This window comes from Elephantulus edwardii, unplaced genomic scaffold, assembly GCF_000299155.1.
Source record: "Elephantulus edwardii isolate Elephantulus edwardi_28Jun2011 unplaced genomic scaffold, EleEdw1.0 scaffold00094, whole genome shotgun sequence".
Taxonomy (NCBI): domain Eukaryota; kingdom Metazoa; phylum Chordata; class Mammalia; order Macroscelidea; family Macroscelididae; genus Elephantulus; species Elephantulus edwardii.
This window is the reverse complement of record NW_006399844.1, coordinates 12831235-12858543: the sequence shown is the minus strand read 5'-3', so window position 1 is coordinate 12858543 and position 27309 is coordinate 12831235. Positions and strand designations below refer to the sequence as shown.

General features: G+C 45.2%; 1 protein-coding gene across 1 annotated transcript in view; it reads right to left on the bottom strand.

Annotated features, from left to right (window-relative positions):
* Positions 1-27309, bottom strand: part of RAP1GAP2 (RAP1 GTPase activating protein 2) — a 281330-nt gene that overhangs the window by 249853 nt on the left and 4168 nt on the right. Inside the window, exon 2 of the mRNA XM_006891040.1 lies at positions 25261-25296. Coding sequence (XP_006891102.1) covers positions 25261-25296 — 36 coding nt within the window. The remainder of the gene's footprint in view (positions 1-25260; positions 25297-27309) is intronic.

Below are 27309 nucleotides of genomic sequence, written 5' to 3'. Positions count from 1 at the left end.
AAAAAAGCAGCCAATGAAAGCCTCTGGGCACAACTGGAAGAATGTCACTGAGCTGGACCTGCAGAAATGGGTGGATTGGTGCATGTTTTGCTCACTGAATGTATATTCAACAATTTAATTTTTTAAAAAAGTAAAAGTATCTATAGATGACAATGGGCTGATGTGCAACCATTCACAGGACCAGGCAGTAATGCCCTGGGCCATGTATTGGGGTCACCAGGAGACAGGCGACATCTATGGCATCTGACAGCAGACTGTCCTTTACCCAGTGTTGTTCTTTCAATTGTCACCTCAGCCTTGTTCACTCTTTTCAGCTGTTTTGTCACGTGGCCTTTGGTGACATGGCCCCTCAGGGACATAGCCCTTTGGGAACATGGTCCCTGTCTGACCCTAATTTGATGGACAGTGAGCTTTGAGTCTGGGATGGCAAGAGGATTTGAGACTTAGATGGCAAGCTCCTGGACGAGACACTGATGGCCCATGCATGTTCTGTGGAGCTCGAGGAACCTCCCCAGAAAGCATACAACAGGTTCTCAGCACCAGTGGTTGAATAAGAACAGACTGAAAGATGCCAAGAGAGAGAGACCACAGCAAAAATGAATTTTCAACTCAATTATATCCTAATTTCATTTTCCTTTCTCAGATACAAATTAATGAGCCCACACCACTTAGGAGCAAGTGTTGCTGGGGCACCCCCAACAAAGCCTGAATCCCAGTTTACTCCAAGGATCCTGAGCCCCAAGTGGAGGATCAAAGCCACATCTAACACAGGACACGTCCTCTCTGAACATAGTACTTCCAGTCTCATATGACCATAAGCCAACATGATCCTATAAAAAAATGGGCTTCTTTCAACACCCTAATGGATAGGGCTTCAACAACAATGGTACAAGGAAATTTTAGGTTCAAGCGTAAATAGAGACAAAGTCAGAGATAGGGATTAGGAAGCTACCACCCCATTCCATCTTCGCAACACCCAAATCCAGGCACAGTACTGTTTAAAGCAATTTACACTTGACAAAAGGATTCTGTGTGTGAAAAGCAGCAATCATCACCCCTCATTGATGTCAATATTATTCCACACACCCCTCGGGCCAACACCAGCCTCGGTATGACCAACAGCACTGATGTGTCTCAAAGGGTGTAGAGAGCACCACTCTGTCCTCCACCGCTACAATCCTGTGTGCACATGTGATCACCGGGTCTAGTCTCAGATACAAGGGAAATGACAGCGATGTGACAGCACTCAGCGTCAGAATACCCTGGCTTGAGTCTCAGCTGAGCCTTCCACAGCTGTGAGACGGAGCAAGATACTTAACAGCCTGGGTCTTGATTTCTTCCACTGTGAAATGAGAAGACCTATCTCACAGGACAGTTGTGCGTTTCAGATGAGGTAACAGAGCACATACTCGGGCACTGGCAGCTGTTTTTATTGCTGTTATGAAATAATAACTCTGTGACTGCCATGGGGGGTTAAATGTTTATCGCCATTGGTCTTGTGTGTGCTTTTTTGGGGGCCCATGAGTTTCTGAGAGTGGATGTGGCATGTGTGTGTCCCCATGGAACAAGTGTGTGTGTTGTTGCATCAGAACATATGTATTTATGCATATCCATGATTGTGGATGCAGAAGTGGCCAGAGCTCATGACTTCTCACACTTAAGCTAGATGTTGACACGGGACTAGAAACTTTCCAAAACAGTGGTCCTCTCTGCTGTTACAGCTATGACTACTTCCCTGGCTCCACCTAGTGGCCCATGATAGTGACCCCACTGCTCTGGAGGGTTCCTGAAGGACTTCAGGAGAGTGTGTCAAGCCCCAGACCAGGGAGAATTCTAGCTTGGAAATCCTCCACGTCTGGCCTCCTGTCCAGACAAGCACCATTCAGACAGTGCGATGACAGAAACGTTCTTTTTCTGTGCTGTCCAATGTGGCAGCTGCCAGCCACACGTGTAACTACGTATTTGAAATGTGACTGGTAGGATGCTGAAAAATGGAATTTTTAATTGCACTTCATTGTGATTAACTGAAATATAAATTGTTACTGACTATTGGACTGGATAGCACCAGTCTCTTTTTTTAATTTTTAAATTTTACATGAGTACAAGTTTACAAATCCTATTAGTTTTTCATGTAATCATTTATAGACGATTTGTGTTATAACATTAATTGCAATTGACTCATGTAATTAGTTGGGGAGCTCTGGTGGCCTACCCAAAAGCAGGCGAATCAAATCCACCAGTGCCTCCTTGGAAGTAAGATGAGCAATTTACAGCCTCTAAAACACTGGAGGGTCAGCTATGGATCATTTCCAACTCAACAACACACAATAATAATGCAATTAATCACAATTTATAATTATAGCTTTATTGTACATTGCCTTTCCCATCACCCAATTTATTAAGTTTTGCTTCCCTCTCTTTCCCTCAGTAACATAGGTATTGAGGATTGAACCCTGGTATCAAGATTTCTCCAGTCAGACAGAGTGAATTCTCTCCTTTTCATTTAGGCTCATTTGAAATGGTTTCTGGCCATCAATCAGATGATGACCAATCAGGTCTATAGATACAAAAACACATTCAGAGGAGACAGCAGGAAGCAGTCTATGCCTCCTAGTGAGACAAGAGGAACCAGAAATCTGGGAAATCACTTATTAAAGAAAACAGCATGCATAGTCAATCATCAGCTTTCTTATGGAGAACTGCTAAGCACAAAAGTAATAGAGTCACAAAGAGAAGACTGAAAGATTTTGCTAACTAGAAATTTTAAACTATCCTAAAAAAAAACCAAACAACCCAGCATTAAATTTCTGGACAAATGGCAAATTAGGAGAAATGTATGAAGCAATGTAAATATGAATGACCAACTGTTCAATGGCTGCCTTAACAAGAAAAGAGCTCTACTGAATCAACAAGAAAAAGTTTGCAGACTCCAGTAAGAAAATGGGCATCATAAGAACAACAATCTTCACAAGCAACAAATGCTGGCGAGGTTGTGGAGAAACTGGAACCCTTATTCATTGTTCGTGGGAGTGTTGAATGGTGCAACCACTGTGGAAGGTGGTATGGCACTTTCTCAAAAAGTTGCAAATAGAGATACCATTTGACCCAGCAATTCCACGGCTGGGAACATACCCCAAAGAGACCATAAGTGATATCCAAGCAGATATATGCACACCCATGTTTATCATGGCTTTGATCGCTATAGCAAGGAGTTGCCTAAGTGCCTATCAACAAACAAATGGATAGAGAAGCTGTGGTATATTCACACAATGGAATACTACGCTGCATTGAAAAACAAGGAACTCATGCAATATTATTCAAAATGGGTGACCCTGGAGGACATTATGCTGAGTAAAGTATCTCAGTCATAAAAGGACAAATACTGCATGGTGCCACTGTTGTAAAACAGAACTGGTTGAGGGGAGACTGAGAAAGATGGGTTCAATAATGTATACCGCATTGAAACAGATGAGGGAGAAAAACTATTTAAAAGGGATATGTAATCAAGGGATAGGTATTTTTGTCATGACAGGAGTCTAGAGCAAAGGCTACATGGTGGAGAGGGCCTGGGGGAGAGTTTGTAAAACAATGAAAGATTTTTTGTTGTACTTTTACAAGAGGGTAGTGTACTAGGGGAGGCAGTTGGGAGGGGAGAAAAGTGCAACAATGAATGAATGGAAATCCAAAGTCTCTATAAATTTTTACTGAAATTAAAATAAATTTTAAAAAAAGAAGAATAACAATCTTCAAGGGAGATGTCACATCTTTCTCCCATGGAGGAGCTGAACGGTTCTGCTTTAGAGTTAAAAACATTCATTAAAATTAATAAAAATTTTAAAAAAAAGAAGACAAGGGCCTTCTCCAACAAACAACACAGAGAATCTTCCAGAGCCAATGCCCTGAATTTCCATTCCTTTATCTAAATTTAAAAGAATACTTGTTTGTTTTTAAAAGAGAAAGAAAGAAAGGAAGGAAGGAAGAAGGAAAGAAATGTTGTGGTCTGTGTTATTAAAAATAAAATAAAGCCAGCTATTGTAGGGGGGGAAAAGCAGTGCTGCTTAAGCCCAGCAGAGAATAAAGTTGCTTGCCTTGAGCTGACTGAAGTCTAAATCTCCAGTTCAAAGAGTCAGTGTTCAGGTTTTGAAAAGAATCTCCCTGTTAGTTCTTCTGAGTTTCACTTATCTATCCCCCTAGATTTAAAAAAAAAAAGAAACCCAACCAAACCTTTAAACTCAAACTCACTGCCATCAAGTCAGAATAGATTCACAGCTGACCCTTCAGCAAGTTTTCAGTAGCTGTTGGTTGCACAGGAGGAGACTTCACATCTACCTCCGGTGGAGCTGTAGGTGGATTTGAACCACCACAGAGGTGCCACCTTTGGCTTAGCAATGCAACTCCCTACCCACTGGGCCACCAGCACTCCCTGAGAACAGATGGCTTCATCTTTCTTTGACAGAGAGGCTGGCAGGTTTTGAACTCCTGACCTTTTGGTTAGTAGCCAAATCCCCTAACCACTGAGCCAGCAGGACAGTGATTATTATACACAGAGAGTACTAACATGTGAAACAGAGATGCCTCACTGACTGCTTCATTACTCTCTAGCCTCACTCCTAACTGCACTAAGGAAATATAATGGTCTTCTACCTCTCAATAACTTGTAAGATCAACCTGAAGTAACACTTTTTGTTTTACTTGTTCCCTGTATCTGCGAATAATCTGTGTATTCGATAAAGACTAGGAAGTTCAGAAGGCATAACCCATAGAGAGCTACACTGTTGACTGAAAGGTCACATCTCTTCGGTGGCTCAAATCCACTCAATGCTACTTGGGAGAAAGATGAGCAATCTCCTCCCTAGCAGTTTATAGCCTCTGAAAACCCATTAGAGAGTGAGCTATCAGTCGGTTCTGACCTGACTTACAATTTCATTTTTATAAGACTGGTTTGTTGCCTGTATCAAAATCTCTCATATCAAAGAAAACCTATAAGCAAGATATATGAATAAATTTATGTGAGATGAAACGTTGCTGGGGTATTTTTTTTCTGACTTATATAAATTTCCAGAAAGGTGTAGCCATTTGGTCTCAGAAGGAATTATGCTGCTTACAATCTTCCAATACCCCTTTCCTTACCTGTCTTTTCCCGCCTTGCACAGTGTGCCAAGTAAACTACTTTTCATGACTGTTTTTTAATTGCAGTGATTAGTTTTCCCCCTACAACCGCTAGCTGTTTGGTTCGCATCTGAACACTGAACCACTGTGCCACCAGGGCTCCTTCAGAGATACATACAAATATTTATGTCCACGGATATTTTTGCAGCATTATTTATTATGAGTTAAAAACTGAAAATAATGTTTATATCTAAAAATAAACAAATCTGAAAATCAAACCCACCAAAGCCAAGTTATTCTGCACAGTGACCCTTTAAAACAAAGCAGAACTACTCATGGGATTATCAAGGATACAAACGTTTATGGCAACCAAATGCCACAGCTTTCTCCTAAACTGCAGCTGGTGACCTTTCAGTAACTATGTCAGTAAGTGGTGTTGTTGTTAGGTGTCTTCAAGTCCAGTACAACTCACATTGTTGTCGTTGTTAAGTGCCGTTGAGTTGTAGAGGACTCCTAGTGACCCTATGAATGAACGACCTGCTTGTATAACTTTATAATTTCTCCATGTTCATACAGTTTCCAGAGGCAAGCCATTTTGGAAGTGGATGCCACTCCTGCTTCCAAGCTTGTTTTAATTGGGAAGCTCCAGCAAACACTGTCCACCATGGGTGACCATTATCGCATTTGGCATATCAGTGTCACAGTGTTTAGCATCACAGCAACCACGAGTTACCTCTATACAGCAATACACAGACCAGTGCTATATCCCTTAGAAGAATGTTTGACAAAAACCAATTTAAACCTAATGGGTTTTTAAATAGGAGGCCTTATCACACTGTCTCGCTTCCCTTAGCAAATCAACATTTCACCCTACCGCTCACCAATCCCAGCCAATAAGCTTCTATAAAACCCAGCTCCTGCAGAGGACTTTCAAACTGGATTTCAACCCCACAAACAAAAGATCTGAACCCTGTTCTACCCTGAGCCATCCTGACACTTCCTGACACACAAGAGCTCAATGTAGCTGTCACTGTATCAATCCACCTGGCTGAGTGTCTTCCTCTCCTTCACCGACCCTCCACCCTTCCCAACATCATGTCCTTCTCCAAGAAATAGCACTTCCTAGTAAAAATATGTGACACAAAGCCTCATCATTCTGGCCTCCAAAGAGCACTCTGGCTGCACCATCCCCAAGACATATCTGTTTGTTCTCTTGGCCCTCCATGGGAGGTTCAGTGCTCTTCTCCAACACCAAAGCTCAAAGCTGTCAATTCTTTTTCTATCATCCTTATTTACTGTCCAGGTCTAGGATGCATAGCTAGTAATCAGAAAGATTATGGTCTGAGGTCAGTAAGTAGTCAAGTACTTTAACCATTGTGTCACCAGGGCTCCTCTGAAAATACCAACAACTAATTGCTATGGAGCAAGGTTCAGAGCTGTTGTATATAGGGTCACTACAAGTCACAGGTGACTCAAAAGCACATAATAGCAACAACAATTGCTATGGAGTCGCAGCTGACTTCTAGCTGCCTCTTCATGGGGTTTCCAAGCCTTTAAATCACACAGAGATTTCCTGTCTTTCTCTATCAGAGCCACTAGTGGATCGGAACAACCAGAAACATATGGCCTTTAGGTCAGCAGACCAAACTCCTATAGACTACACCACCAGGGCACCCTTTTCTGAAGATAAAAACAATATATTTTAAAAAAATTAGGGAATATTCCTGTGACAGGATGTTGTTGTTGTTGTTGTTATGTGCCACTGAGTCGACTCCGACTCATAATGACTCTATGAACAATAGCTCTGAACCCTGCTCTATCCTAAGTCAATCTAACTGCCTCTGACACATCTACTCTCATTACCCCAGTTATTGTGTCAATCCATTTTCCATCTCATTCATGGTCTTTACCTCCTTTGCTGACCCTCCACCCTTCCAATCATGATGTCCTTCTCCAAGGATTGGTCCCTCCTGGCAACATGCCCAAAGTATGCAAGATAGAGCATTTTAAAAATCCTTGCCACCAAGGAGCAGCTTGGTTTCACCCTCTCCAAGACATATGTTAGTTATCGTGGCAATCAGTCCATGATATATTTATGGTATGCTCTTCTCCAGCACCACAGCTCAAAGGCATCAATTATTCTTCTGCTATCTTTGGTCACTATCCAGCTCTCTGATGCATAGCAGGTAATTGCAAAGACCATGGCCTAGATCAGGAGCATCTTAGTTTCTAGACTGATATTAGTGCTCTTGAGCACTCTGGAGATATTTTCCTAATGCAATTCATCTTTTGATTTCTTGACCACTGGTGCTAACACTGGTGAGTGTAGAATCTAGCAAGCTGAAATTGTTAACAATTCCAATCTCTTCTCCTGGAAGTGTGTAAAATTTTAAATCATATTTGCAAAGAACAGTAAAATTTGGGGTAAAAAAATTATATGAATTATGAAGTTTAAAAACCATAAAAGGCTGTAAAGGAAGACATTAAAACAACAGTTCTCTCCGGATGGTAGTTTTAACTTTGCATCTTTTTATTTGTGTGTATTTTCTAAGTCTTCTACAGCGAGCATGCACTATTTTTATTATCAGGAAGAAATGCTATTTTTAAAAGGAGAAAGAGCCTGTACTAACACGGTGAGATGCTTGTGCTACAACATGAAACATGCACATCAACTCAGCCTGCAGACAGACTCAAAGGAGGCACTGAAAGCCTGTGAGGACCCTGGGGGCCAGGGCAGCTTTCATTCTTGTATTCAGTTACATTAAAGTTTGTATTAAAAATTAATAAATGGAGATGTGCTCTTGTCAATCAAAATCAACATACAAACAAAAAAACAGTGAGGGAAATGGGAATGGGAATCTGAGAGGATCCTCATATGCCCCTGACACAGGAATGTAAACCGGTAAAGCCAACTCTTAAAAGCAATCTGGGTGCATCCAGGGGAGCTGCTGCACAGAAGCTCCACCTCAAGGTTCCTCCTTGGTGACGTGTGTGTGTGTGTGTGTGTGTGTCCCTCTCTCTCTCCCTCTCTCATCTCTCTGTCTCTCTCTGTGTCAACGAGTCAGAACCAGCTCACAGCAGACTCTCCATTGGTTCCTGAAACTGTAAATTGCATAGGAGGAGACTGTCCATCTTTTTCTCACATAAGAACCACCAGAAAGGCTTGGAAAGTTAGCAATGCACCTCCCCATAGGCTAGGCCACCAGGGCTCCCTCATGCAAACATAAATAGGGCCGGGGACGGTAATTGTGGCATTGTTTGCAAAGTCATAAAATGGAAACAACTTGTTTCTCATGATTACACAGCATGTCACAGTGTAGACGTGTGCCTCACAGGTTTTTCAGAAGTAAATCACCAAAACTTCTCCCCAAGATGCCTCTGGACAGACAAGGACCCCCAAATGTTTGCAAATATGTGAAGAAACTGGAACCCCCAATCTTGAATCCCCTTAATACTTTGTACTATCCAAGGACTCCATCAGTAGGGGATACAAAATTCCACACAGATAAAAAACCACGTGGCTGTTAAAGGGAAGAATGACAACATGCGTAAACCCCAAAGGCCACGCGGAGGGGCACAGACACAGGACAATAATGGCAACAACATTCATCTAGCACACAGAAAGACTCTCCACTTTTCTAAGCATTTGATGCATATCTGCTGTTGTCATGTGCCATCAAGTCAATGGTGATCTTACAGGACAGAACAGAACTGCCATATATAGTGTTTCCTGGGCTGCTCAGTGGATCTGAACCACCAACCTTTAAGTTAGCGGCTGAACTAACTTAACTACTGCACTGACAGGACTCTTTATAAGCTTACTTATCGCCAACAAGGCAAAAACAGGGGCTTCAAATAAATAGGAAAACAGAGGCACAAATAGACTAATTGTCAGATGTCTCACAACTATTAAATAGCAGAACCAAGATCTGAACCTGAAAAGTCTGGCACTAGAATCTATATTCTGAACCATTATACCACTAAGCTATTAAAATAAAAGGAGATCCAGAGACCTCTTGGATAAGGAGCTGCACTGTCACACGAGAGGAAGGTGACTGGAATCCATGGGAGAAAGGTGGGCAATCTCCACCCACATGATTTACATGATTTACAGCCTCTGAAAACCCAGTAGAGGGTCAGCTATGAGTCATTTCCAACTTGATGGCACATGACAACAGCAGTATTCACATAAATTCAAAAGGCCAGCATTTGTGTAAGGTTAGTGCGCACACACATATGAGGTTGTTCCTAGAACCCTTCCTATGGAGGTGAGAAGTATTAAAACGTAGACTTGAAATAGAAAAAAATGTGCTTAGAAGGATGCAGAGAAATCGGAACTCTCACTCATTATTAGGGGGACAATAAAATGGTGCAGCCACTGCACAACTTAGAGCAAAATACAGGTTGGTAGTGGAGACTGAGAAAGATGGGATAAGTTATGTATACTGCATTGAAAGAGATGAGGGAGAGAACTGTCTAAAAGGTATATATGTTTAGGTATTATTGTCATGACAGGAGTCCAGAATGAAGGCTGCATAGTGGAGTCGACTTGGGGGCAGGGATTGTATAGCAATGAAAGAATTTTTCTTTTACTTTTCAAAGATAAGAATGAACTGGAAGGGAGGGGTCGGCAGGGAGAAAAGTGCAACAATGAATGAATGGAAATCCAAAATCTCTGTAAATTTTCATTAAAATTAATAATAATAATAATAATAATAATAATAATAATAAATTTTAACAAATAAAATCAGGAAAGGTTAAAAAAAAAGTTAAGCCTAGAAAAGTCCTGCACAGAAAAGAAGAAAAATGTAGAACAACATTAAAAATTATAAAATAGAGCCAACTTATATTGATCTGAGAGAGACTGGTCTTCAGACACCCTTTAGACCTGGCACTGCCCACACGGGGGAGCCACTTGCAGGAAAGCGACCGACAGTAATAAAGTGAGCAGTAATACTCCTGAGGAATCTCACCTCAGAACAATTAACCAAGCGAGACCAAAAGGGCAGCATTTGACCTAAAACAAAACTCAGAGGGCAGGCAGAGGCAGGGAAAGAGGACTAATAGAAGGTGGGAAACCAGAGAAGCAGCAAAAGAGTGCTGTTACACTGAGGGAAGCGAAACTGAAGTTACAAAACACAATGTGTAGAAACTGTTGAAATGGAAAACTCATTTGCTACATAAACTTTCACCGATCCACAATAAATAGAGAAAAAAGTTAAATAAACAATGATCCAGCAATTCCACTCAAAAGACTTGGAAGCATGAATTCAGACACTTATGCACCATCATCACAGTATCATTCACAAAGGTCAACAGGTGGAAACAATCCAAGTCTCTAACAACAGATCAGGAGAAAAAACAGAACGTGATGCATGATGGAGTGTGACTCAGCCATAAAGAGAAATGAGACTCTGATAGACACTACAACACAGATGAACCTTGAAAACACTAGGCTGAGTGACATAAACCAGACGCAAAAGATCAAATTCAGTATGCTTCCATTTATATGAAATCGCAAGGGTAGAAAATGCAGCCATAAAGTACATTGGGGGTTATGATGGGCTGCTACTAGGGTAATGGGGAGTTGTTGCTTACTGGATACAGAGTTTCTGTTGGAGTGATGGAAGTTCTAGAAACATAGTATTGGTGACTGCGTACAATTTTGAATGTAATTTAAACACTTGAAAGTGGTTTAAAAGAAAAGTGTGTGTTGCATATATTTTACCACAACAAATTAAATGTATTTCTAAGCAGACTGAAAGAAAACACACCAAACCCTTCATAAAGGTTGCCTTTGTGGACAGAGAAAACAGGAAACATGGCCAAATGGGGTTATTTCAGGGACCTAAGTTTATCAGTGATGTTTCACTTCTTTTACTAAGAAAAAAAGGCAATAAAATAAAACTACAAAAAGAGCTGATAGTATGGACAGTTACTGTCTGCAGGGAACAGAAATAGAGGATATAGAAAAGCTCAATAGGGACTGTTGGTACAAGACTTTAATACAATACGACATTTCTGTATTACTTTAGCCAAAATAAAAGTGAAATTTAAGAGAAATTTTTAATACATTTCAATAAAATAAACCAAAAAAATATTCCCCCAAATCCTGTGAAATGTAAAGAATCATCAGTGCTGGGTATAAATACAAGGTCTGTCACTGTCATTGTCCTTAGTGTGGACAAGGAGGTGGAAAGCCAGGCCCACTGCAGGCAGGACGCCCCTCGCAGCTGGCTCAGCCCTTTCATTTCCATTTCTTCCCTCCTCCTATTTTTACTGCCACTGTGGTTGCTATGGAAACAAAGGGGGCACCTTGGGCTCCCAGAGCTCAGCCCAGGTGCTGCTAACTCCAGGAATAATGTCAGAGTGTGAATAAAATCAAAGCCCGGGGTCTTCTGGGTTCCATAAACACCATGTGTCCTCCTGGCCACACTTACTCAAGGTCTGCGGCTCAGGTGCGTGCCTGCAGCAACGCCACCATGCATGCCCACCAGTGCTCCCTGGGAAGCTGAGGGCTCGGAACACATCCCAGCAGGCATGTTTGCATGGATGTGAGCATGTCAGATGGCTGGTTGCAAGCATGTCCACACAGCCCAGGACTGTTATTAATACTATCAAAAGTATTAAGCCAAGTAAGATTTAGGCCACCCCTTGAAAGGGACATCACACTTGGAGAGGGTCAGTAAAAGTGAGGAAGACCCCAATGAGATGGACTGCCACAGTGACTGCAGCAGTGGGCGCAAGTGTGTCAGAAATTGTGAGGCTGGCACTGGAAAGCACAGAGTTCAGATCTACTGCTCATAGGGTCACTGTGAGTCGCACTTGACTCCATGGCATCTAACAACAACCATGTAACTGGTGGCATAGGCAATTAATACACTGGACAGCCAGCCAAAAGGTTAGCAGTTCAAGTGCAACCTGAAGTGACTGGAAGAAAGGCCTGCCAATCTACTTCCAAAAATTCAGCCCTTGAAAACTCCATGGAGTGTACTTCTACTCTGATACACATGGGGTCGCCATGAGTCATAGTAATTGGTCTCTTGAAACTATAATCAGCTATGCTCCATGCTTCATTTGGATTATTTTATTTCAATTTCATAGCACTCTTACGGATATACTATCATTAACTCCATTTACAATGGGGGGGAAAAGAACAAACCCAAAACCTGACTTGGCACAGAGAGGCCGTATAAAGTCACCCAGGCTGCCTGGCTCCAAAGCACACAAGCCTGACCACTGAATCTGCATTGTGGAGAAGAGAGCTTTAAATGGCACTGGTTCCAAGACAGCTGTGAAAACCAGCTGCTTCACAACCACCTCTGGCACTTGATAAAGCCCAGTCTTCCTGGGCCCCACCCAGGCCTGATGAAGCAGCATCTCCATGGGTGGGGCCACGGAAAGGGACTTATAACACCCTTCCTTGAAGTGTATTGGGCTCTATAGGCTGCCACAGTGGACAGTCAATGGTCCAGCTTGGGCTCAGTTCCTGAGGAACAGGGCATGATGGGGTGGGGATGGCCACAGCCCTTTGAGTCCTGTCTCAAAGCCCAGAAACAGGCCTGAGAAAGTCCAGTGTCCCCAATTCCAGAAAGTATCCACTAGCAGTAAGACAACCAAGAAAGGGGCGATGGCTGCCTGTCATCACACACACACACACCCAGGGAAGGGCTCCACTGTGAGTTATGTGGCTTTGTGGCTTGTGGGGCAAGGATTTCCGCCCACCCCACCCTCTCAAAATAAGCTGAGGGGGAAATGCTGTGGTGACCTGCTGGTTCCCAGCTGAGCAGAGACTGGGAGGGGTCAGTCACCTCACCTCGGCAACAAACAATGATGGAGCCCAGCCTCAGGTACCAGGCTGAGCAACGGAGAGGCTCCCCACAGACGGCAGAGGAGGGGGCACAGAAAGAAAACCTTTACCACTGAGTCCATTCAAATGCCGCGTTACACAGAACTGCTTTATCGGGTTTTCTTGGCTGCTTCCAAAAGGTCACAGCCTTGAAATTCCAAGGGGGGAAAAAACAGTTCTATTCTGACACATCATGAATGCATGAGTCAGAATCAATAGCACCTACCAGCAACAACCATCTTTAGAGAGGCAATCGTCCAAGTCTCTCTTCTGCACACAACTGTTGTTATTAGGTGTTGTCAACTGAGTATGACTCAAAGCAACCCTATGAACAACAGATCTGAGCCCTGTCCTATCCTGTACCGTCCTCATCATATCTAACATACTTGAGCCCATTGCTACAGTCATGTTAACCTGTCCTCATATTTTTAGTGACTTCCATTTCAGGATCTACCTCTAGTACTATATCTACCCATGTTCCTCTATTGTTCACAGAGATTTTCAAAAGCCTGTTATTTCAGAAGTGAATGGCTAATCCTGCTTCTTAGTCTGTCTTAACCCGGGGGCTCAGCTGAAACCTGTCCACCTTGGGTGACTCTGTTGGTATTTGAAACACTGGTGACATAGCTTCCAAACATCAAAACAACACACAAGTTAACCCAGTACAGCAAACTAACAGCAAACAGTGTACTAATCATTAGGTTAATAGATACAGGAGAATCATGTGGACCTCCCGGGGCACAAACTCAAAAACCCATTGCTGTTGAGTTGAAGGGCATTAAATGGAGCCCTAGTTGCTCCAGGAGTGAGGGAACATGCACTTAGGTCTGATGGGAAATGAGGTGGATCACGGAGGAAGCAGCATCTCATTTGGTCCCAGAAGAAGGGTAGGATGTCAACAGCTGATGCTGATGGAGGAGAAGTAAAGGCGCTTCATGCAGGAAAAGCAGCATAAGCAAAAGGCCCAGGCTGAAAATGGCTGAGCAACAGCAGGTAACATCATCTGAACCTCAAAACTCAAAATCATTGCCATCAAGTTTGAACCAACTCATAGTGGGTTTTCACAGGCTTTAAATCAGACAGGAAGAGACTGCCCATCTCCCTCCGTCAGAACAGCTGGTGGATTTGAACCATCTGTCTTTGAGTTGGCAGTGCAGTGCTTTACCCACAAGCCCTACAGAGCTCCTTCTGTTGTTCTTAGAAGTCAATAATAGTCTTCGTGTTGCTCTTAGGGGCCAACCAAAACCAAGTCTGATGCCACTGAGCTCACTCAAGATGACTTCATATTACAGGGTAATAACACATGATGTTACAGAATAGTAACACTGTGCTTTCTTGACTGTCCTCTTTAAGGGAAGCAGATCACCAGACCTTTCTTCCCAGCACCAGTAGGTTAGAACTGCCAACCTTCAGGTTAGTAGTTGAGCAGACTCTAAGTAGACAGCTCTTCCTTAGTCATATTTTGGGTAAGTCTGCTGCAAAAAAAAAGATATATTTAAAGTGTTAAAGAGTAAAGATGTCACACTGAGGACTAAGGTGCACCTGAGTCAAGTCATGATGTTTTCAGTTGTTCCACATATATGAGAAAGCTGGACAAGGAAAAAGGAAGACCAAAGGAGAATCAATGTCTTTGAATTATACTGTTGGTGAATGATACTGAATATACCATACACGTCTAGCCAAAAGAATGAGTAAAAGTTGGGTGAAGGAAATGGAAAGGATCTTTTGTAAAAAACAATGTATCCAAACTCTGTAAATAAATCTGAATAAAATTTTTAAAAATAAAAGAAGGATGAGTAAATCAGTCTTGAAAGAAGTGTACTTAGAGTGCTCCTTAGAATCGAGGACAGTGAGACTTCATTTCATGTACTTTGGGCATGTTGTTGGAGGAATCTGTCCCCTGAGGACATCATTCATGCTCAGCACAGCAGAAGGTCAGCAAAAAGGAAGAACACCTTTGACAGGACAGACTGACACAGAGGCTGTAACAATGAGCTCAAACATAGCAATGACTGCAGGAATGGCACATGACCTGGCTGTATTCCACTCTGTCATATGCAGCGTTGCTATGAGTAAGCCCCAGCTCAATCACACCTAACAACAACAGGGGCCTTTCCCCCTTGGCTCGTTGCTAAGTGCCATCAAGTTTACTACCATTCACAGTGACTCTAAGAACAAAAGATTTAAACCTTGTCCTATGCTGTACCATCCTCACCATCTTCTGCTATGCTCAAACCCACTGTTAAGGTCACTGTATCAATTCATATCGCTGAGGGTCCTCCTCTCTTTCTCTAACCTTTCACCTTTCCCAGCTTGATGCACATTGGACCACCTGGTGATCGTTAGCAAGTACTTATGGATGGCTCTCACATCCAAACATTTTAATTGGCACGAGTTATGACCTGGTTATCAAGATGTTTAAAGCTCCCACATGACCTACTGTGTAGAGTGTGAGAACCACTGCCTTGGGACGGGCAGAGGAGACATCAAATTATCTACCGCGGATCCAAAGACAGTTAGTGGATAGTAAAGCCAGACAGGTCGCTTCGGAAAAAAACACAGCCAAGTGCCTGGCAGGCCCCCACCAGACAGGTGTGGAGACCCACACCCAGCCACGTTCTATTGAAGGAGCTCAGCACAGAGGAGATCTGCCATGTGTGCTGAGGATAGGTCCCTTCAGAGCACAGGACGATGAATTAGTCAGAGCTGGCAGGGATGGAGGAGAACGAGGTTAATTAGGGAGCCTTTGTCACTGTCTGGGCAGGAGATAATGGGCCTGAATCAAGAGGCGGAGGAGCAGGGAGGAGAGAGGGTGAGCAAGCGAGGACCAAATCTGTGACTCAGACGCTTCTCAGCCCTCTCCGACCCCACCCCCCCAAACCCTGCCCTAATGAAGAGAAAGGGCAGGATTTAGAAGGGAGAAAGGTTAATTTTTAGTCCGGCCAGGGACAGAACCGGAAATGACCAGTCATCGGCTGATTAGGGAGGTGGTCCAAAGAGTGTTTTGAGAATCTGCGTGAGTGAGCCAGGGCCTGAGAGGATCCATGTGCCCAGGGCAGAGGTGGCACATGGGGGCTCCAAAGGCAAAGCTAAGGACAGTGTTTTGTCTGCTCAATGTTTGAGTTTACTGTCAAGATTTTACCTAAAAAACTCAGATTTTTTACTTTTTAGAGTTTGAAGATTTATTTCTTTTTCAGAAAGTGGATCTGGTGAGGCAGACCCACCACCACCCCTGCCTGGTGCCAAATGATGCAGGAAAGTGGGAGCAGCCAGCCCTTCTAGACAAAATGTGAGCTTGCTAGCACCCCCAGACCCCATTCTCTAGGGTCTTCTGGAAGCAAAGAGGGCGCCTCAGGTTAAAAAGCAGTGAAGACAGAGGAGCTGATGGAGAAGCAAAAAAAAAAAAGAACAAAAGCTGGCCTCTCCACACCCCGACACTGCACCCGACACCCGCTGCCATGTTAACTCCACTTAGAAACACTCCCCGTCAAGGCCTCAGTTTACTCATCTGAAAATTTTGGAGGTCTAAACCCATGAGCTCTAGGATCCAATCTCATGTTTGTGAGGCTCCTACGGGCTGCCAAAGGCAAAGTCCTCTGGCCTGGCTTTGAACTGGTAACCTAGAAAACATGAGTCCTTCCCACAAGGACCAGTGCAGGCAGTGAGAAACCCCCAACGCAGGTAAAATGACTGGGTGACTGCTCAGGGAAAGAAAAGACTGAGAGCACACAAGCCCCATCACAGCATCTTAGGGGCTCTCAGGAACCAAGACTGTCAGCTTCATTTAAGGGCATAGGCTAGAGGCAGTGCCAAGGAACGGCACCAGATCCTACAGGCTGTTATAAAGACTGTAGGTACACTTCACCAAAGACGACATTCGGATGGCTAACAAGCACATGAAGAAATGCTCAAAATCCCTAGCCCTAAGAGAGATGCAAATTAAAACAACTATGAGATATCATCTCACCCCAGTCAAAATAGCAAAATTTAACAGAACAGCAAGCAACAAATGCTGGCGAAGTTGTGGAGAAACTGGAACCCTGATTCACTGTTGGTGGGAGTGTAAAATGGTGCAACCCCTGTGGAAAGCAGTATGGCACTTTCTCAAAAAGTTGCAAATAGAGATACCATTTGACCCAGCAATTCCACTACTGGGAATATACCCTGAAGAGACCATAGCTGACATCCAAGCAGATATATGCCCACCCGTGTTTATTGCAGCTTTGTTCACAATAGCAAGGAGTTGGAAACAACCTATGTGCCCATCAACAAACGAATGGCTAGAGAAGCTGTAGTATATTCGCACAATGGAATACTATGCTGCATTGAAAAACAAGGAACTCATGCAATATTATTCAAAATGGTTGACTCTGGAGAACATTATGCTGAGTGAAATATCCCAGTCACAAAAGGACAAATATTGCATGATGCCACTGTTGTAGAATGGTACTAACCTCAGGGTTGGGGAGAGACTGAGTAAGATGGGTTCAATAATGTATACTGCACTGAAACAGAGGAGGGAGAAAACTGTTTAATAGAGATATGTGACTAGGTATTTCTGTCATGACAGGAGTCTAGAGTGATGGCTACATGGTGGAGGGGACCTGGGGGAGTGTTTGTAAAACAATGAAAGAATCTTTTCTTTTACTTTTCCATAATTTTTGGCTCATGTACTTTTAACTTGTTAATTAAATTTGTGTCTTCTAGGTTGCAACACCCCCATGATACATCTTCAAGGATATGAACATGTATGGCTAAGCACAATTAATAACAGTGCGTCTAAATTCCAAAATCAATCTCCATAATAGTCTATGTGTTTCCTACTGCCAAAGGGGCCCTTTAGAGTAGTGACAGAAGATCTTCACCCTGAAACCCACAGCGTCCCTTTTCAGTAGGAAGTAGCTAAGAGAATACGCCATCCCCTTTTCCTTATGAATCAGGGTGAAGTCTCTCTCAGGGAGGAGTGATAGGGAATGGCAAAGGACACACTGAGAAAGGAGATTAATCAGAACTGGGTTTGACAAGCACTGTGGCAATTGGACAATTAAAACAGACATTCGGAGGGCGGGGGAAGAAGAACAAACTGGGGAGGAGGGTAGAGAGAACGGTGCAGCAATGAAGGAATGAAAACCCAAAATCCCTGTAAATGTTCATTAAAACTAATAAAATTTAATAATAATAAAAAAGGAAAAAAAGGGGGGAAAAAGACTGTAGGTAAATGCAAGGGTTAGCACTGAACAACAACAGCTGTGTTTCAATACACTAGGTAACCTTCACCAGCAATTAAGCAAGGAGACTAGTTTAAGAGACACAGAGGATTCACACACTGGCTACTTCAACTTCTTGACTTCAAGCCATAAGATGCAAGGATGTCAGAGATCAGGGGCCTCTCTTAAAGGCTCCACTCTCCCTGGGGAAGGTATCATTGATTAGGCTCTGAATTCTACCTCCCAAGGTGGAAAGACTGAGATGCTCCAGGAAGAGCACAGAACAGCCAGTTCCTTGTTCTCCCTGCCCTTCATCAGGATCCTAGAGCCAAAGCCAACAACCCCTGCCACCTTGTCCCCTGCCCCCAGCCTCATCCAGATGCACAGGGGACACCTGTTTAGGGAGGTCCTGGAACAAACCCAAGAGTGCACTGACATCGCCTGCTAAAATCTCATCCCCTACCTGTTACCCACCTCAGAGGGGTCAGCAGAAGAAAAAAGCGCCTGCCCATTGCCAGACATCAATGCCAGCTCGTATGGCCCAAATGTAGCTGAGCCTCTGTCCGTCACAACAAACCTAGGAACTCACACCATGTGAACAAAAATAATAGACCAGTGTGATCCAAGGGACCAAGGGTCTTTCCCTTTAAGTCAGCAGAAGTATATCTTCCCTGGCTTCGGGTCCCTGGTGAGTCAGGTCGTATCCACTGGTCTCCTCTCCCACAGGACATGAACCTTTCTGTCCACTCCAGGCTAGCATGTCTTAAAGGCCTGGGGCACACCTGTGAGCAGGCCAAGCACACAGCCAGAGAACTGGGGTCCATAAGGACTCCTGAGGGAGCCAACTGAGGTGGAGGACACCCCAGGGATGTCTGGGCTGGGCCAGCGGGCTGCCCATCTGTACTCTCCGGACCTGCACACCTGCTCATTTCCTCCACAGTAACATTACCTTGTCCCCTGGGATCAGCCAGGACAACTCAGCTCTGCCAGCCACATATAAGCACCTTTCCAAGGTTCCAGAAATATCAAAGCGCCTTCTGCTGCCAGCCCACAGCCAGCTCAGAGGAGCCTAGTCCCTACGACCTGCTGGCCAGGGCTCCCTGTCCAGCTGGTTCCCTACATCCTCATCAGTCACTAGACTCGGGAAGTCAAGTCCATCAGGAAATCAGAGTAGGGACTCACCAGAGCCTCCTCGGCATGGCACGACTAGCTGGGGTGAGGTCCCTGCAGTTTGCAGCTGTCTGGTGAATGGCAACCTCCAGGTTTGTCCCCAGTGCCTAGTAATGAAATCAGGCCACAGCCCAAGTGCCAGCTAAGCGCCCGCCCGCCCTGCTTCTCCCTGTAGCCACTCACGCCCCGACACTCCAGATCCCAAAACAGACATGTTCGTGGTTGCCATAGGAACTCACTGAAGCCCAAAACGGTACTGTACAGGCACTCACACGGGCCTGTTGTCACTACGAGTGCCTGTCCACTGCACGGTGAGCACATAAACACACCCACACACACCTACATACACACACTCACACCCACCAACTCAGTTCCCAGGCACAGGGACCCTTCCAGGAGAAATCAGTGAGTCAGGACCTAACTCCAAGGAAACCAGGGCTTCTGTCTCAGATCCACCTGGGACCCACCTGGATTCCCAGTGTGCCCAGGCTGGCCTAGACCTGGTTATGGGGCAGCAACGCCAGCCACTGCCTGTTGGACTTCACTTGCCAAAAGCACTCAGGAGCGAAGCAAAGCAAAGCCTGAGCCCAGGGCCACCTCCAACTCTGTCTGCAGCCAGACTGCACACCCTCAAGGTACAGCTCCTCTCCACCATGCCCTTGTCTGGTGAAGACAGAAAGTAGAAAGGTGAAGATTTAAGCCAACTACATGGTGGACAGTGTTTGGTGGAGATCCCCGATTAAAACAAGCTTGGAAGCAGAAGTGGCATCTACTTCCACAATAGCTTGCCTCTGGGAACACTATGAATCTGGAGAAAAGATGAAAGTTATACAGGTGTCCAGGACTTTTGTTCATAGGTTCACTATGAGTTGCCTGTGACTTGATGGCACTTAACAACAACAACGATAGCATAGAGAGAGAGAGAGCAGTTGGCCTAGTGGACAGAAAGTCATGCTCCCAAGCCAAAGGTGAGTGGTCTGCCTTTAATTGTTTTTGGTGAAACAATCTTTTAGGGCATGTAATCCTGGTATGTCCACTTGCTGTACAGCGGTAACTCATGATTGCCATGAAGCCGAACACTGTGACACTGATGAGTCAAATACGAGAATGGTTACCCATGGTGGACAGTGTATGGTGGAGCTCCCCGATTAAAACAAGCTTGAAAGTAGGAGTGGCATCCACTTCCACAATAGCTTCTCTAAGGAAACCCTATGAATCTGGAGAAAGGATGAAAGTCATACAAGTGTCCAGGACTTTCGTTCATAGGGTCACTATGAGTCATCTACTACTCAATGGCATTTAACAACAATGAGGAGAATCTAGTAGAAAGAAGGAGGACATTCTACGCAGAGCGTTTCCTTAGCCCTTCCCAGAAGGCCCACTCAGAAACCTAGGAATTGCCCCTCAACCCCTCCTTCACCTTCATCCCCACATCCAAACCAGCTTCACCCTGGTGAGACCATTCCCTGACAGCTCTCCAAGTCCCATCCACTCTTTGCAACTTTAGCCCGTGCCATCCAGTCTGCCACCTTCTCTCTGGGCTCTCAGGTTAGTGGGCCAATGGCTCTGCAGGGGTCCCCTCGAACTCAAATCTGCACATTATTACTAAAGTCCTTGGATGGGTCCCCATCCCCCAGAGAACTAAGCCTCAAATCCCTCCCAGAGGTGGCCCAGGCTGCCCTGCACCCCAACCCCCATTTTCTGTTACCTGGTAATAATCTTACTGAGCTATGTGACACCTCACTGTCCAGAGTACTCGCTGGTGCTCCGCTGACCCTACTCATCCTTGGAGACTCAGCCCAGGACGCCCTCCTCCATCCTCGCCAACCTCATCTCTGTTAGCACTTGTCACATTCAATTGCAATGGTCTGTCTGTGCATCTACTTCGCTGCAGGGCTACATGAGCCATCATGAGCAGAGACTGGCCTTTTTTTGTCTTTGCTCTTCCACCAACCTCTGAGCCCAGCACTGGGCTTGGAATGCAGATTTCCAGTAAATGTTTGTAGAATGGATTCAGCCACTTAGCCCCAGAGCACCAAGGTCACCTGTCCCTGACAATACCAGCAAACTCTCAGCAGATGCCCTAGGTATGCAGGTATGGAGGAGAAGGCTCTTGTGGTCCCTTGAAGATTCTAGTAATCCACAAGAGACAAAGATAAGGCAGTCAAAGGTGAGGAGATGAATTGTAGTCATGGTTCACAATCAAACTCAGTAACTAAATCATGCATGAAAAAGTCATTAAATTTAAACCAAGACTCAGACTTGAAAGAAACAGGCTTTCCAGAAGGTAGTGCAAAAAGCTGGAGGTACAGATGGTTCAGGAACATCTGGGCCCTGAGTCTGCCTTCTTTTTCCAAGATGGCAATGTGGTCTTGCTAACTAACACTAGAAAACAAGATGTGTGTAAAGACAAGTACCTGGATTTTGTGTAATTCTTGCAGAAGAAGAAGGAAAGCTGGGGCTTTAAACAGGCTGTGGTACAATCCCTATCCTGTGTGGACAGCATTGATGCGGAAAGGGACTGTAGGGGCCAAAGGAAACTACATTGTGACAAACTGCCTGCTCCTGCTCCAAGTGGCCATTTCATTCCCAAGAGAGTTTTAAACCCTGGAGCTTACAGTAAGGTGGCTGTATGTGGCATCTTCTGGCCAAGGTATATGACCAAGCCCACTGGCATCAAGTCGGTTCCAACTCCCAAAAACCCTCCACCAGGTTTCCGAGGCTGTAAACCTTTACAGGAGCAGACTTCCCGTCCCTCTGGTAAGGAGCAGCTGGTGGATTCAGGCTGTCAGGCTTCTGGCTAGTAGTCCAATACACTGAACACAATGACACCTGGGTTCCTGGCCATTTTTAATAACATTGCATGAGTTCCTTGCTTTTCAATGCATCATAATATTCCATTGTGTGAATATACCAGAGCTTCTCTATCCATTCGTTTGTTGATGGGCACTTAGGTTGTTTCCAACTCTTTGCTATTGTGAACAAAGCCGCAATAAACATGGGTGTGTATATATCTGCCTGGGTGACAGATATGCTCTCGTTGGAGTATATTCCCAGTAAAGTAATTGCTGGTTCAAATGGTATTGCTATTTGCAATTTTTTGAGAAAGCCATTTCATAGTGGTCACACCATTTTACACGCCCACCAACAGTGAATAAGGGTTCCAGTTTCTCCGCAACCTCGCCAGCATTTGTTGCTTGCTATTCTGTTAAATTTTGCTATTCTTACTGGGGTGAGATGATATCTCATAGTTGTTTTGCCCTTTGAGGTTTTGAATTGCTAAAGATGTGCTGCTTTTTGGTCAGGAACACAACACATTACGGACGAAGTCACCAGAGCTCCTAGGCTAAAGAGTACCGCTGAAACACTTCCCCACCAGGCTGTCTGATACAGTACCTCCTCTCCTGCAGAGAAGGTACAATCACTCCTTGGTCTCCCTAATCACAGATGCCATTTTCTTGGGCCTATTCAATTTAAAAGTCGGATCACTTTTCATGTGAAGCAATAGATTCTAAGTTTTCCCTTCATCAGAGGTATAGATAATATTGTACCCCCAGCAGCGGCGACAGACAGGCTGTACTCCATTATACTGCGACCAGTCTCTGCATAAACGGGCATTTCAGGTGGCTGGACCCAGATGAGGGTCCACCAGCCCAGGCAGGAGACCCACCCTCCTATTTCTTTAACAAGGAAGCAGAGGTCTCTGGGGAAGGAGGGCAGGAAGAGCAAAAAAAAAAAAATAAAGGAAAGGACACGAAGTTCTCAGCTCAGATGCCCACCCTTCTGAACACTGTTCCAGGAAGCCCCATGAGAAAGCCCCAGACACCTGGCCCTGACTCCCAGAATTCAATTCTCTGGATGGATTTAGTCTCAATTACTTTAACTGAGATCCTGGTCCCAAGCTGGCCCCTGGTCCTGCCTGCATCCTCCTAGCTCCATGTGATGGCCATAACTGATTCACTCAGCAAATACAGTATGAACACAAGTAAGTCCTAAAAGGTTTCCAGACCTTCAAACTCTTCTATTCCATCCCCATGGTTCCCTAAAGACTCCTGGGACATTCTCCATAAATACAATCATTTGCTTGGACAGGTTATACTGGCTTTCTGCTTCTTGCAATCAAAAGAAACTTAACTAAGTATAATCAGGAATACAGTCCCATACATCATCCCAAACCACTACCTAAACACCCCCTACCCAGTGCCTGAGCCCAGAGCCTGTACTTGAATACCCAGAAACCCCACTGGGAGCCCAATCCAAACAAAAGCCCTTGACCTCCATCCCTTCCAGGTTATAAATGTCATCTTTGTCAGCAAAGCATAAACCTGGCCCTCAATAAATGCTTTTGAGATTGAATGAAGTGTCCCAGGAACACATCAAAAGAAACACTCCTAGCCCCCCCTTACACCCCTTAATAAGTTGTCTTTCATGCCTACAACCTCATTCAATAAGCAGAGAGATTCTAAGGAGCTCTCAGGCATCACTAAATCCATAGGATAAAAGACTGGGAAAGTCAGGCATCACTGTATCCATAGGATAAAAGACAGGGAAAGTGAAGTCCAGAGAAGTGTCTTGAACGCTGGGTTGAACTGAGGCACACCCCATGCTAACCGCACAGGCTGGCGAGCCCATCATCACTCCCTATATCTAAGAGTTGCTTTAGAAACACCTCCTCCTGGAAGTCTTGGATTTCTGTCACTGCACCCTTGGGATCTACCTGACAGAGAAATCTAAAGCTCTCAGAGAGCAGGGACAATCCTCTCCATCTAAGCCCTGCTAACCGCCCACCTCCACCATCCGAGAACATTCTGGAGCGGGAAATCTCTTGTTTCAACTCCCCCTTATGCCAATCCGCAAGGACGGCTGTACACAGAGACCTGACCCTGAGGAGCCATGGTCAGTAATGACAGCCGCATGGCACCAGCAGAGAGAAGCTGACCTGGAAACCAGAGATGGGGAGTTACCACCAGACAAACTGCCTCTTAGAGAGGGCAACTTACCAGGGACGGTGGTGGGAGTGGGGGATTCACACACAAGTTAATTCAGGGGCAATATTTTGAGTAACCGATGCTATTGGAAGCATAATATTTCAAGCCAGTGACTGATGCTTTTTCTTTTTTCTTCCTTAAAATTTTGCTTTTAAAGTTGCTCTCTGGGAACACATGGCTGATAGGTATATCCCTGCTCTGAGGGAAAGAGGCTGATGAAAGTAGGAGAGATGTATCTCAGCCTCTAAGGGGAACTAGGAGAAGGACATCGGCAAAATGGTTTGGACAGAAACATGGAGGGAAAGACAACAAAGGGAGGTCCAGGGATTCTAAGAGAGGTGCCAGGCCAGCAGACACATGGTAAACTGAGGCAGACAGGATCATGAGCATTACTGAGACCCTGAGTGTGAAATGGGGTCACAGAGCGCCCCAGGGCCACATCACCAATATGGCACGAACCATACATCTGGCACTGATACTCAATGACCAGCTGACCACATGACCATGCACACACGTGTGCGCGCACACACACATGTGCATACACACATCCTGATGCCAGGATGTTTTGTGAGGATCTAGAACTACGTGGCACAATTTTTTCGGTAGGTGAAATTAAGGTTGCAGATAGAAACCAAGGTGATAGAAAATACAGTTATTATTCTTAACACACCCCTGAGTTTGTGGTCTGAAAGTCACACCCCATACACATATTCTCACCCCAGCACCTGCTGCCTCCACTCCTGCCTCAGCTGGACTCCCCGGGAACCGGGGCCCAGTCCAGTCTTCTCTGGTCCGGAAGCCACTCAGGCTCAGATGGAAAGTGTGACAAACACAACAGCCTGATTCGTGTTCCCCCAGCGTGAGGGGAAACGGGCCCCAGAGACGCGCCAGTCTGCTCTCATGGCTGACTATTACAGAACGGGAAGTGGCTACTTACTTGACCTTCAGACTCGCCAGCATGGTCTTGTCGATCCTGCCAAGAGAAAATGCAAGGTCTTCAGTCAGTACCAGGGCTAAAAACTTCCTCTTACCTGGCATCTAGGGGGGATCCTTGGGCCAGCTAGACTGCTGGACTGTCACTGTCAGGGGCCAGTAAGGGTCAGCTGCTGCGAGGGAAGGAAGTTCACCTCCAGTCCAGGAAGGGGAGGACCATGAGATCTAAGAGGGCTGGGGCCACCAAGAACCCTATGACGGGGGTTTCATGAGGCTTCTCATTTTAAAGAAAAGGAAACTGAGGTTCATAGGGTTACATTTCTTGTCCAGTGTGAGTCTAGACCTAACTCCCGACTCAGGAGTTGTCAGCACTTTGTAGGTGGCCTTCTATCTTCCCACAAGAAGAGTCTACCAAGTCAGCTCCATAGATTACTAGCAGCTAAACAATTAGCACATGAGTATTCCCTGGGCTTCTGCTCTGGGAAAACACAAGCACCCCTGAACCAGGGACCTCACTGCTCAGGGAGCTGCCAGATCATAGGAGAAGGCAGACCCCACTCCTGGAACTGAATCTGACAGGAGGCGCAGGGAAGTGGCTGGTGGGCTCAGGCAGTTTCAGAGCAGGGACAATCACGTTTGCTGCAGACTGTCCTGGCAGCCGGCTCCTCCGCCCCCAGCCTGTGCCCGCCCTCGCTGGGAGACAAGGCAGCACTGCTCAGCTTCTATTTTTACCCCCTGCATATGTCAGCCCTTATGGCTGGTGAGAAGAGGCCCCTTCCCCCTCTCCAGAGACAGAAAGGTGGGCAATCTTCCCACTGTCTGTGACTACTGTTTTTTAGGGGTCACTACCCCCAGAGACACCATCAATACCAGGGTCATTACCACCAGTGTCATCACCACTGTGCCAGTGTCACCACTACCAGTGTCAATGTCACCAGTGCAGTAACGACCACCAATGTCCCCATCACTGTTAATGTCACCACTACCATCAAAATACTGTTAGCGTCATCACCACCACTGCATCACACCATCAACATTACCTCAGCACCAGTGTCACCACTACATCAGTGTCATCACCACCACATCAGTGTCACCACTACCATCAGTGTCCTCACCATCAGTGTCACCTACTACCATCAGTGTCCTCACCATCAGTGTCACCATCACCATCAGTGTCCTCATCACCATCAGTGTCACCACTACCATCAGTTTCATCACCACATCAGTGTCACCACTACCATCAGTGTTGTCACCATCAGTGTCACCACTACCATCAGTGTCCTCACCATCAGTGTCACCATCACCATCAGTGTCATCATCACATCAGTGTCACCACTACCATCAGTGTCCTCATCACCATCAGTGTTGTCACCACCACATCAGTGTCACCCCATGAGTGTCCTCACCATCAGTATCACCATCACCATCAGTGTCATCACAACATCAGTGTCACCAGTGTCACCAACTACCATCAGTGTCCTCATCATCATTGTCACCACTATAATCAGTGTTGTCACCATCAGTGTCACCACCACCATCAGTGTCATTACCACCACATCAGTGTCACCACTACCATCAGTGTTGTCACCATCAGTGTCACTATCACCATCAGTGTCCTCACCATCAGTGTCACCACTACCATCAGTGTCACCATCACCATCAGTGTCATCATCACATCAGTGTCACCACTACCATCAGTGTACTCATCACCATCAGTGTTGTCACCACCACAACAGTGTCACCCCTACCATCAGTGTCACCATCACCACATCAGTGTCACCCCTACCATCAGTGTCCTCACCATCAGTGTCACCATCACCATCAGTGTCATCACCACTACCATCAGTGTCACCATCACCATCAGTGTCCTCACCATCAATGTCACCATCACCATCAGTGTCGTCACCACATCAGTGTCACCACTATCATCAGTGTTGTCATCATCAGTGTCACCAACTACCATCAATGTCCTCACCATCAGTGTCACCACTATCATCAGTGTTGTCACCATCAGTGTCACCATCACCATCAGTGTCCTCACCATCAGTGTCAC